The sequence below is a fragment of the Coffea eugenioides genome, chromosome 5 (assembly GCF_003713205.1).
Source record: "Coffea eugenioides isolate CCC68of chromosome 5, Ceug_1.0, whole genome shotgun sequence".
NCBI lineage: Eukaryota > Viridiplantae > Streptophyta > Magnoliopsida > Gentianales > Rubiaceae > Coffea > Coffea eugenioides.
Window position 1 is genome coordinate 41320925 of NC_040039.1, and position 11909 is coordinate 41332833.

General features: G+C 35.2%; 1 protein-coding gene across 1 annotated transcript; it reads left to right on the plus strand.

Annotated features, from left to right (window-relative positions):
- The first annotated feature begins 1334 nt into the window (after window positions 1-1334).
- On the plus strand, window positions 1335-3428 carry LOC113771668 (putative late blight resistance protein homolog R1B-17). The gene has a single exon (XM_027316238.1). The coding sequence runs from the start codon at window positions 1335-1337 to the stop codon at window positions 3426-3428; it is 2094 nt and encodes a 697-aa protein (XP_027172039.1).
- The last annotated feature ends 8481 nt before the right edge of the window (window positions 3429-11909 follow it).

The window sequence follows — 11909 nt, forward strand, 5'->3', positions numbered from 1 at the left end:
TTTGAGCATACGTGCACGCACTTAGCACCAAACTGAACACCATCACCAGCTTTTACCTGGCCAACTAGATTGAACATTTTAATCAAAGAGGACACACACGACCAAAGAATAAATAGGAATAGCTGTTCAGATCAGCCTCATTTCCATTTGATTATTTGACTTTTCCTTCCACATGATGTATTCTCTGTCCCATTACAAGATTCACCAACTTTTATTTTTCTTTTTTCTTTTTATTTTTGCTTGTACGAAGATGTATTATTGTTTTCACTATCTATACTCCTATAGAATTATAACACTTTTTTTTGGGCAGAAACTGAAACGAGGCTTGTTTTTTATCTTGTGACCAAGGGATCAGCGGTATAAACGATTGTCAGTAATAACCGTTCTGAATGGTATGATATTTTTTAAATAGGATGTAATTTTATGCGAACTAATTGTAAAACTTTACAATAAAAATGTAATTAGTATGAATGAAATCTATATGAACATTAACAGAATATAACACCTCTATTTAAGGATGTACAAAAAGTCTATTTTGAATTGTAAAATTATCAAAAAATATATTATATCATTCAAAGACGGTTGACCGTTCTGTTCCGCGCCCGTGAGGAAGGGTCTAGGATAGAAGGACCTTTTTTTGCTTATTTTAAGTTTTATTCTCTTCTTTTTTACATACATGACATACCTTATGGAATTTAAAAAAGTTGAAAGTCCAAAAAGAATAAAAAGAACATCTTCCGTGAAGTTTAAAACAAAAAGCTATATGAAAGATAGCACCTACTTTCTCATTGACTTTATCAATTTCTTCTTAGAAAGCACCCTTAAAGAGTTACAAGAAAGAGACATACTAAACACCACATGGACATGCAAGTCTGTTCTCTCAAAGACTCAAACTAGTTCTCAGTAAAATTAAAAAAATAACTTTTAAATGATATCCATGAAAATAGAGGAAATATTGGCACTGTCAAACGCTGGTCGCATCACAAACTCATCTTCCACGAAATATTTTATTGCTAGTACTTGAAACTTGGAAAACTGGGAGCCACAAATAAACTTTTGATCTAACTTTACTCATCTTTCAAGATTGTAATGAATCCATTGACTTTGCACCCAAAAAAGAATCCATTAAATTGTTTTCTTTTTGTTTTCTGGATGAATTCATATGTCTAGTAATCACTCTATACTGGCAATCTGTGTATTTAGAAAGAGGTAAGCACTTGATCGTGAGATTTTGCAGTTCTTATCTCCTGTTATAACTTTCGAAAGTTTTCTTTTTGGTTTCATCTCTAAAAAGCATTCCGTTTTGGTCCCGTTAATTATCTTCCTTACGTTAGATGGCCTCCAGTAGTATTAATTGTATTTCTTCTGCCTTGGATGATCTGGAGTTGCTGAAGAACTACTGTCCAGAATCTCGACGTCCGTCGGGACGTCGATACTTGGAAGGGTATGGAGATTTGCGACACCTGCAATTTCGGCTGACAATTCTTAGAACATTTCTTCTGTGTGCGAGAAACTTGGGCAACGATGATGATGATGCAAGCCTAAAAGCACTCATAACTAGGATTAAAGATGCCATTTCGGAATGGAGACAGGAGATTCACACCTGCTATCTTACTGCTGTGGAAGGTGGATTTCCTAAGAACGAGTTGAGAGCTGTGAGTAATAAAGTACAGGAAGACATCACATCTTTTGTGCTAGAAATTGAGGAATGGTACTTGGTTTTCTCAGATCGCTCATTAAGGCAGTCTAATAATCCCCCTATGCAAAAAGATGACCTTGTGGAATTCATCAACTCTCTTCTGGAGTATCTACCGAACTTTGATACCTACAGAGTATTTGCAGGTATTCAAGTTGCAGAAGAGCGAAGCAAAGCCCTTAAAGATAAGCTAACATTCATGAAAAACTTAATCTGTTTTGTTACATTGCGGGGCGTTGAAGTTGGTCAATTGGGACCTTTATTGACTCATACTGGAGTTCTGGCTATCAATGCAGCGGATTTCTCTTTCAGGTACTGGATTCATGATTGTCCCAGTTACCGGAGTCGTTATAATAACAATATCCAAATGCTAAAAGAGCAGCACATGGTTGTTGTTCCTGTAGAGTCTTGTGTACAGGCACTCATTGCCTCAAATCTATCAAAAGAATCATATAGCGAATCAGATGAGCATATATTCATATATCTTGTCGATGTTCTGCTATGTAATCTTTGGGAGATAGTAAAGTCTGGCACTTGTTTTTTGATTTCCGTAAAGGATCAACTGCAAATGCTTTATGAAGGACTAAGTTTCTTGAGAACCAATCTCAAGGAGAAGCCAAAGAAGTTCGATGAGAAATTGAGACATCTTATTGGACTCACGGTCTGTGATGCAGGACTTGTTATTTGCTCTCTTTCTCCAAAAGCAAAGAGAGATGGTTTGATCAAGGAAATGGATATTGTGTATGCCGCTTTTCTGGAAAGGATTAAGCTTATCAAGGCAACAGTTGCGGGGAAACGTCTAGAAACATCATCATTCTTTCCTAGGACCAATCAGTTGGGTTTCATTGATTTTCTTCTAGAAAATATGGTCGATCTGACAAGTCCTGAGGGTGGTTCAAATGCTCTTGTAAATCATCCAGTTAGACCAATCCATGAAGAACTTGTTTCCTTGCGCACTTTTTTGGGGAAAATTGTGGAGTTGCGAAATGAAGATAAGGTGCTCCAAGATCTTTGGAATAGTGTCGTTGAGGTTGCATGCAGGGTAGAGTTTCTTATTGACTCGTTAATGGTTGGCGATATTCTAGATTCTTCTTCAATGTCGTTTCATTCCATTTTGGCAGAAATTAAGATCATTAAATTTAAGGCCTTGAACATTTGTAAGAGCAATAGGCTCGATGGAGAAGTTAAGGAAGCTACCAAGAGAATAGATCACATGCCATCACAGGAAAATACGCCAAAAATCAATGAAGTGGTGGTGGGATTTGAGGATGAGGCAAATTTGATTATCAATCGACTCACAAGAGGATCACGACAGGTGCAAATTATTCCCATTGTGGGTATGCCAGGACTTGGTAAGACAACTATAGCTCACAAAATTTACCACGATCCCATAGTTATGTCCCATTTCCATCTGCGTGCTTGGTGTTCTATATCTCAAGTATATCACAAGAAAAATCTGTTTCTTGAAATTTTGACCTGTATTCTTCCAAACACATTTTTTAACAAGAGTGAAGAAGAATTGGCTGAAGAAATCTACAAATGTTTGAAAAGGAACAGATATCTCATTGTTTTGGATGATATATGGGACATTGAAGTATGGAATGAATTGCAAGCCTCATTTCCTAATGATGCAAATGGAAGCAGAGTTATCATGACAAGTCGACTTCGTGATGTTGCTCCGCAAGATAAACTGGATAAAAGAACCTCATTCTCTTCGTCAACTCACTCATGATGAAAGTTGGGATTTGCTGAAAAAAAGTTACTTCCTGGAAAAGATTTGCCTCCAAAATTATGTGAACTTCGAACGCAAATCGTGGAAATGTGTCAAGGGCTACCTCTTACTATCGTCATTCTTGCTGGAATTCTAGCTCATACAGACCAATTTTGCTGGACAGAAGTTGTGCAACGTTTAAGCTCAAGCGCTATTTCTAGTTCAGAACAATGCAAAGCTGCATTAGAGCTGAGTTACACAAATTTACCAGAAAATTTGAAGCCATGTTTTCTCTATTTTGGAGCATATCCTCAGGATCATGAGCACATTACCGATCGGTTAACTTGGTTATGGGTCGCCGAAGGATTTGTGCAAAAAACTCAGTTCAAGAGCTCGGAGGATGTGGCATATGATTACCTGATGGATCTCATTGGCAGAAGTTTAGTCATGGTTCCCAAACAAAGATCTATTGGTGGGGTTAAAACTTGTCGCATTCACGATTTGTTACATGATTTCTGTGTGAGAAAAGCCCAAGAAGAAAATTTTTTGCACCTGGTACGTGGGTATGATGAATTGTCTACTTGCTATGTGCCTCCCAACCTACACCGCTTATGCATCAACTGTGAGCCTGAGCACTTTTGGAAATTAAGGTTATATTCTCCCACCATACGTTCTCTATTAGTGTTTGCTCGTGCTGAAGTGCACCCAAGAACTTGGTCGTTTGATCTTTCATTCATTTCTTGCATCTTCAAACTTGTTAAAGTGTTAGATTTGAGCCAAATTAATTTGGGTTATGCTTTTCCTAGAGAAATAGAAATGCTTGTTCTGTTGAGATACTTGGCAGTCCTTGGTAACATGCGGAACATCCCATCACCAATAGCCAGTCTCTCGAATTTAGAAACTTTTATGGTGGAAACTCTTGAATCACCAGTCTTGCTACCAGATGCTATATGGAGTCTAAGGAAACTAAGGCATTTGCAAATTATGAACAAGTTTTTCAGAAGCGGTTTTCGTTTGCCAACAGGCAATCTTGACAACTCTTCACAGTTGTGTAATTTAGATACCTTCTCCATTGCAATTCTTTCTTCTTGGGGGAACATGGACAAGATATTGGGAAAGTTCCCAAATATCCGCAAGCTAAAACTCAAGATCTCAGAATACAAAGCTTCTGCTTGGGATAAAAGCATCAAGGTTATTGTGCTTCACTTTCTACATCGACTAGAATCTCTCAATTTGAATTTGGATCCACTTCGTGATGTGCAATATCAGATTGAGTTTTGTTTCTCTTCGACCATTAAAAAGTTGACTCTGTCCGGCTTCCGCTTACCATGGTGCAAAATATCAGCAATTGCAAATCTACCCAATCTTGAGGTTCTCAAATTACTCCATCAAGCCTTTGAGGGACAAGAATGGAACATGGAAGTAGAGGAATTCCCTAAAGTTAGATTTTTGAAATTAGCTTCCTTGGACATTGCCAAGTGGACAGCCTCCGAGTGTGAGAACTGCTTTCCTCATCTGGAGAAACTAGTGTTGGAAAGATGTTACTTTTTGAAGGAAGTCCCTTCTTCATTGGGGAATATTTCAACCCTTGAAACAATTGAGGTGTCTGGTTGTCCAAACTCTGTAAGTTCAGTAATGCAAATACAGGAAGAAGGTCTCAAGATACTTATTTCATCCTCAGAATTGAGTTATTGATCTTCTTTGGGTCTGTTTGCTGTGGGCAGCCATTTTGCTCATTCTACACCTTTTCAAATCCTTCACTTCTGTACTATACTGGTTTTGTTGCATTAGTTTAGTGCCAAAATCAAGTTTTTTATGCCTACTTGTTACTCTTTTTCTGCCACAGAATGCGATGGTGGAATTACTTCCCTGTTCGAAGTAGCCGCTATTTTATTCTCAAATAGGAGTCCTGATTGAAAGAGCATTTCTTACTTTTTTAAGTTAATCCTGCTTAGTTGTATAATAACTACAACTTTATTCAATCTCTCGGTACCATTTAAAAATTGTTTTCCGAGAAGAATAAATGCCATGGAATTGCTCATAGTTATTAGGATTTGACAATTTATCAATTTATAACGAATTTCTTTTGGAAGCGTCATTGCCTGATCATGGAAATGGAAGTAGAGTTATCTTGACAAGTCGAATCTGTGATGTTGCTCCGCAAGATAAACTCGACCAAGAACCTCATTCTCTTCGTCAACTAACTCATGATGAGAGCTGGGATTTTCTACAAGAAAAGTTTTGTCCTGGAAAAGATTTGCTTGCTCCAGAATTATGTGAACTCCGGACCCAGATCGTGGAAATGTGTCAAGGATTACCCCTTATTTTGGAGGATTCCCAGAAGACCATGAACACACTATCGAGAGGTTGATTTGGTTATGGGTGGCCTAAGGATTTGTGCAAACAACTCATTCAAAGAGCGCAGAGGATGTGGCAAATGATTATATGATGAATCTCATAGGCAGGAGCTTAGTCATGGTATCTAAGCAAAGATCAACTGGGGCAGTCAAAGCTTGTCGGATTCATGATTTGTTACATGAGTTTTGTGTGACAAAAGCCAAAGAAGAAAAGTTTTTGCACTTGGTACATTGGGTATGATGAACTTTATACTTTCAATGTGCCACACAACCTACGTTGCTTATGCATCAATTCTAAGCCAGGGCACTTCGAAGAGTCAAGGCTATCTTTCCCCACTGTTCGGCTATTATTGTTCTTCGAATTTGGACCAAGGGAACAGTACACTTGGTTTGATCTTTATTTCATCTTTCAGGTCTTCAAACTTCTCAAGAGTGTTAGATTTAAGCCAAGTAAATCTAGGAGGTACTTTTCCTAGAGAAATAGAGTTGCTCGTTCAGTTGAGATCCTTGGCAGTTCTTGGTGATATGAAGTCCATTCCAACATCTATAGCTAGGGGTGGCAATTTTTGACACGACCTGAAAACACGACACGAACCTAACACGAAATTAATGGGTTTGGGTTGAGGTTTCGGGAATTCGGGTCAGAATCGGGTTGGACCCGATGAACCCGAAAAGAAAACAGGTCGATTTCGGGTCAACCCGTGGTGACCTGATATGACCCGATATGACCCGTTTACGAATTAAAAATAATTTAATAAACATAAAAATAATTTTATCTAACTAAACTAAGTTATTCTTTTTTTCAAAGGCATTAATTACTTAATCCTAAATGAATTTATTTAATTTGTGTGAAATTGAAATTATTATATTATATTTTGGACAAATTATTTGGACAAATAATATATTATATTATTTTTTACTTTTATATTATTTTAATTTATTTTGTATTTTGTTTGGGATAAAACACTTTTACGGTGTTTAATTTATTTTAGATTTGGTTTGGAATTATTTATTTAAATTTTTATTACTTGATTATGTAATTAGTTTTGTGAGAAATTGATTTTATTAGAAATTACAGTGATAAATTAAAATTAAGTTTCGGGTCATTTCGGGTCGACCCGCCAACCCGTCAACCTGAAATTTTCGGGGGTCGGGTCAGCATACCTGACCCGTCACGGGTTGGCGGGTCGGGTTCGGGTCAACAGATTTTCTGACGGGTTGACCCGGACCCGACCCGCCAACCTGATTTGGACCCGAATTGCCACCCCTATCTATAGCTAGTCTCTCGAATTTGGAAACTCTTATTTTGGAAATATATGGTTTGTTGATTTCTTTGCCAGATACTAAATGGAATATGAAAAGACTGAAGGACGAGAGCTTAAGGGGAGGTTTCGAATTGCCCATAAAAAATCTTGACAACTCTTCACAGTTGTGCAATTTGGATACTTTCTCCGGTGTAAGCCTTTCTTCTTGGAAAAACATGGACAAGATACTCAAAAAAATTCCAAACATCCACAAGCTGAAATGCGAGCTCTTTCTAGATTATGATCATGCTAAGGAGGGTAGCTACAAGATTCTAGTACTTAACTTTCTAGGAGCGATATCCTTTTTGAGTTTCATTTCTCTTTGACAATTAAAAAATTGACTGTGTCTGGCTTCTGCTTGCCTTGGAGTGAAATATCTGCAATTGCAAATCTACCCAATCCTAAGGTTCTCAAATTACTCCAGGAAACCTTTGTGGGGGATGAATGGAACATGGAAGAAGACGAATTCCCCAAACTTAAATCCTTGAAATTAGCTTCCTTGGACATTGTCAAATGGACTGATTTTGAGTGCAAGAACAGTTTTCGTCGTCTGCAGAAATTGGTATTGGAAAGCTGTTATGATCTGGTGGAGATCCCTTCTTCTTTGGGGGAATGTTTCAACTCTTGAAATAATTGTGCTGTCTGATTGTCCCAACTGATTTCAAGGTCATTTCATCCTCCAAAATGGGTTCATGAGTGTTGTTCTCAAGTATGTTTGGTTTGCCCATTAGATGAACCAGTTTTTTGCATTTATTGCCCAAACTCTCCTTCTGGGATTGAGATATGATGATTTAACCTCATCTATTTTGGCAGCTACAATGAAATCATTCATTCTCAGACCTCCTGCAGCTTAAGTTATGAAATTATAGTATCTCGTAATTGCAAGTAATAAAATTATAAATATAATAAGCGTCAGAAAAAAAAAAAAAGGCTTATTACATGAGATTAAGAAACAAGAAGAATTTGCTTGGCTCAACAAATAATTGAAAGAGGATCAGGAGATAAAAGAGATTTACAGTAGATTATGTGGATATGACCATTCAGGCAAGCCATTCAAATGGTAACCAAAACAGTTAAAGAAACAGACCAAACTGCAGGAGTTTGGAGGGTAATTTATTTTGAGATTTTGGAACTTATGTACGTAATTGGATAGACAAAATGCTTCAAATCCAAACAAAATCAAATACGAAAATTAATACTGAGCACTTAATTATATTAACCAGCATTTAGTCAATTGTCGCACTTTTTCTAGATTACTTGCTCTATCTTTTGAAGGACAATGATGCTTTTCTTGACCGAATGGCACTGATTCATTAGCAAGGATGGCCTTTGTTTTTATTATTTTTTTAGTGGTTAGAATATTAGAGAACTTAGGAAAGGGCAAATTTTTGTGTTAATGCTTTTATCACTTTAACTTTTGATCCAATGTTTAAAACACTTTATTCGAGATTCATGCCTATCTCCATTTTGAGTTTTAATTTTAGCATATTCTCTCTAGTGTCGCAAACTATTTCCAAATAATTGCACTCTTTAAGAGATCACAAATTTTTTTTATCTAATAAACAAACACCTTAGTTTTTGAGATTTAAATTAACAGTACTCTTAAATGAAAAAAAAAAAAGAAAAAGATCCCGGGCAAATGCGTGAATAAGAAACAACTTACCTGATGAAATCAACTCTTTGCGTGTATCTGCAGAGTAAACCAACATTAATAGAGTTAATTTAACTAAATGCCAAGTACATCAAGAAACTTATGAGTTGTTCTCAACTAATTTTGAAAACTTAACTTTGATTTTTGATTTTTGAAAAGGTATTTTATTATGTTCTCAATTGATTTTAAAAACATTTTTTTGGGCCCAAAGAAGCTAAAAATTAGAAGCAAGTCTTGAGGTGCTTTTGGATTCTGATTTTGGTCTACTTTTTCAAAATTCACTATAAATGCTAAACTACTTAAAGATTAGATAATTTTTTATCGTCAATCTATTTCTTTCCTATTATCCCACTTCCAAATTCGTGTATGTGCCCCTTCTTTTTCTCATCCAACATTTATAATCTTTATAAGAAAATAATTAAGGGCAACTTATTAACTTGGTCATCATTTTGTCAAAATTAACTTTTTAACTTTTTTTAGAACTCCTATACATTTATTAAAATAGCTTTTTCAATAATAAACAAGAACACGTGAATTATTGTAAAACATTTGATTTTTAAGAATCAAATTTACAAAATCAATTTTTATAAAATTAGAATCAGTTGAGAACAAGCCATATATCTCATAGCATACACTTTTATTTAATATACATGGAGAAACTTTTGACCTCATGACTTATAAGTTGGAGGGTCTAGTTTATTTATAAGATACTGTATCTATATATACTTCCTCAATGTCGCTGTTAATATCATATTTTCACTTTTTGAATGTCCCAAAATAAGAGTCACCCTCTAAAATAAGTCAATACAACATTTTATTAGTTTTTTCACTTTGTCATTTGAAAAAGCAACTTTCCCCACCTACCAATACATTTCTCATATTTTCAAATTTTAAATTTGAGGACAACATTATAAAATCACCCAAACCCAACTCATCCAAATACAAGGGATAATATCAAAAACCTCTCCTAAGGTTTCTCTTAATATCACCTAATACCCCTAAAGTTTTAAAAATAACACTTACCTCCCTTACATTTGTTATTTGTGTAACAAAATTTTTAAAAACCCTAAATTACCCTTGTACTTGTTAAATAAAAATGCCCCTAGATCGCTTTGTTTACTTCAAGAAAACCATCATTTAAAAAATAATTTCTAGTAGTACTACCACATCATAATACTATAGTCCATAAAAATATATATTTGAAAAATAAAAAAGATATTTGCAAATGTCGCACCCCATTTTTTGAAAAATAAATTTATGAAGTTAAAAAAAAATGAGTTTTTGATTTTAGAAAATAACTAAAGAAAAAGGGCCTAAAATTGGACTTAAAATATGCGATGGTTTGGACCCAAAATAGTAGTCTAAAAAGGGTTTTAAGAAAAAATAAGAGTCGCTACCTGGTACTAAGCTTATGTGTACTAAGCTTATGTGAAAGAGAGTATGGAGGTTGGAGCCTGAAAGGTATGAAATGCCATATTATGCGAGATTGGGTGTGTGGCCACACAAAATTATTTAAGCCAATTTGCTAAATTCACATGCACACCTACGTATAAATAAATAATTGTCCATTAAAGGGAGGGATGGATTGGGTGATTCGAGAGGAAAGTGTGTAAAAGAGAAATCCCAAGTTTGAGTCATCGCATTTATACTAAAAAAATTTTAGAAATTTTTTTTAAAAAATATACATCAATAACAAAGATGTTTATACGCATTCATTTGGATGTGCACAAAGTTTAAAATAAGAAAAGGTTAAACAATTTTTTTTATTTCTCTACATGCACATGCAATTATTCTGATATTATAAAATTGCAAACTTTTGTTGCATCAATGTAGTTAGATTACTCTGCCGCCACCTCGGAAGTTGAAAGTCGTTAAAATTTTGTCTTGAAATGTTCAGGAAATACTAACTCAAACATTAAAAAGCTTTCAAATGTCCAACTCTACCCTTACTTCAAAGTACAAAACGAAGTCCGCATTTTGCATGCAAGGAAAAAAAAGCAATGCTTTTTGAGAAAGATAAAAATCTTAATATTCAGATAAATAACTTTTTTTCACCTTCTTATCCCTCTTCATACTCTTCCCACTGTCAACTATCAGACACAAGATTCAAATCCTAAATCTAATAGTAGGAAAGACTCTTAGAGCCCTTGTCTGACCATAGATAAATAAACCCTTTTTGTCAGCATTTCTAAGTTTCAATGAGAGGAGTATCAAAATCTAGCAATTGAAAAGCCACAGCCCCCACAGAAATTAATCTAGGTGCCTTAAATTTTCACTGTCCAAATGAAATTTTAGATGATTGCCAACAACAGGGTATATTTTCTTAAAATTTAGGGATGAGGTAACAAATAGTGTTAGATCAACCAAGTAATTCTGTTAAAATAAAAATAGAGTAAAGTATTGGACATAGAATTCATTAAGTTCAAAGTATTTGAAAGGTGATCGCAATTTGTACCTGAGTTATATTATATGACATTCTTACTTGCATATAAATTATTGAAGCTGCAACACTGAATGGTATCATTGCTAACTTGTGAAGGATCCATTGCAATTTTCAGGAGCAATTTGATGCAATAATCGTGAGCAATTAATGGTGGTGTTTCCAGGATTTCAAAAATCATATGGCTTGCATCCAAACGTCACATAAGCATCTATCCATTGCAGGAATGATGAAAATATTCAGAATGATGAAGATTTTAATCATACATAACAACCAAAAAGTCGAAGAATTGAATAGTAAATATGTATTTGAAGGGGAGAAGACAGGAACCTATCTGCAAAAATGTTTCCCAATCAGTGTAGATAGACCAAATTGAGACCTCCCCAGTTCCAGTTCTGTCCAGTTATGAAATCCATGTAACATTTGGAGTAAATTGGTACAATTTTGGTATAAATGTGAATTTTTTCACTCATACAACTTAACTAGTGCAAAACTCGTGATTACACTAAACTTATTCAAATTTGCACCAAAAGTTGCAAAAATTACATCAATCCCATCCAACATAATAAAATTCAACTTGAGAGGTCCCTAATCCGTAGATAAGTAGATAACCTCCTTGAAAATTACATACTTGATACATTCAGAACAACTTCTTCACACGCGTATTTCCAAAGGCAACATTCAAGGCACATTAGTATTCTATTTCAGAAAACAGCCATGTTTGAAAACTGAAGAGTTCAACCCACTGCA

Coding starts and splice junctions, on each gene's coding strand:
- LOC113771668 (XM_027316238.1), top strand. CDS start 1,335: ATGGCCTCCAGTAGTATTAATTGTATTTCTTCTGCCTTGGATGATCTG.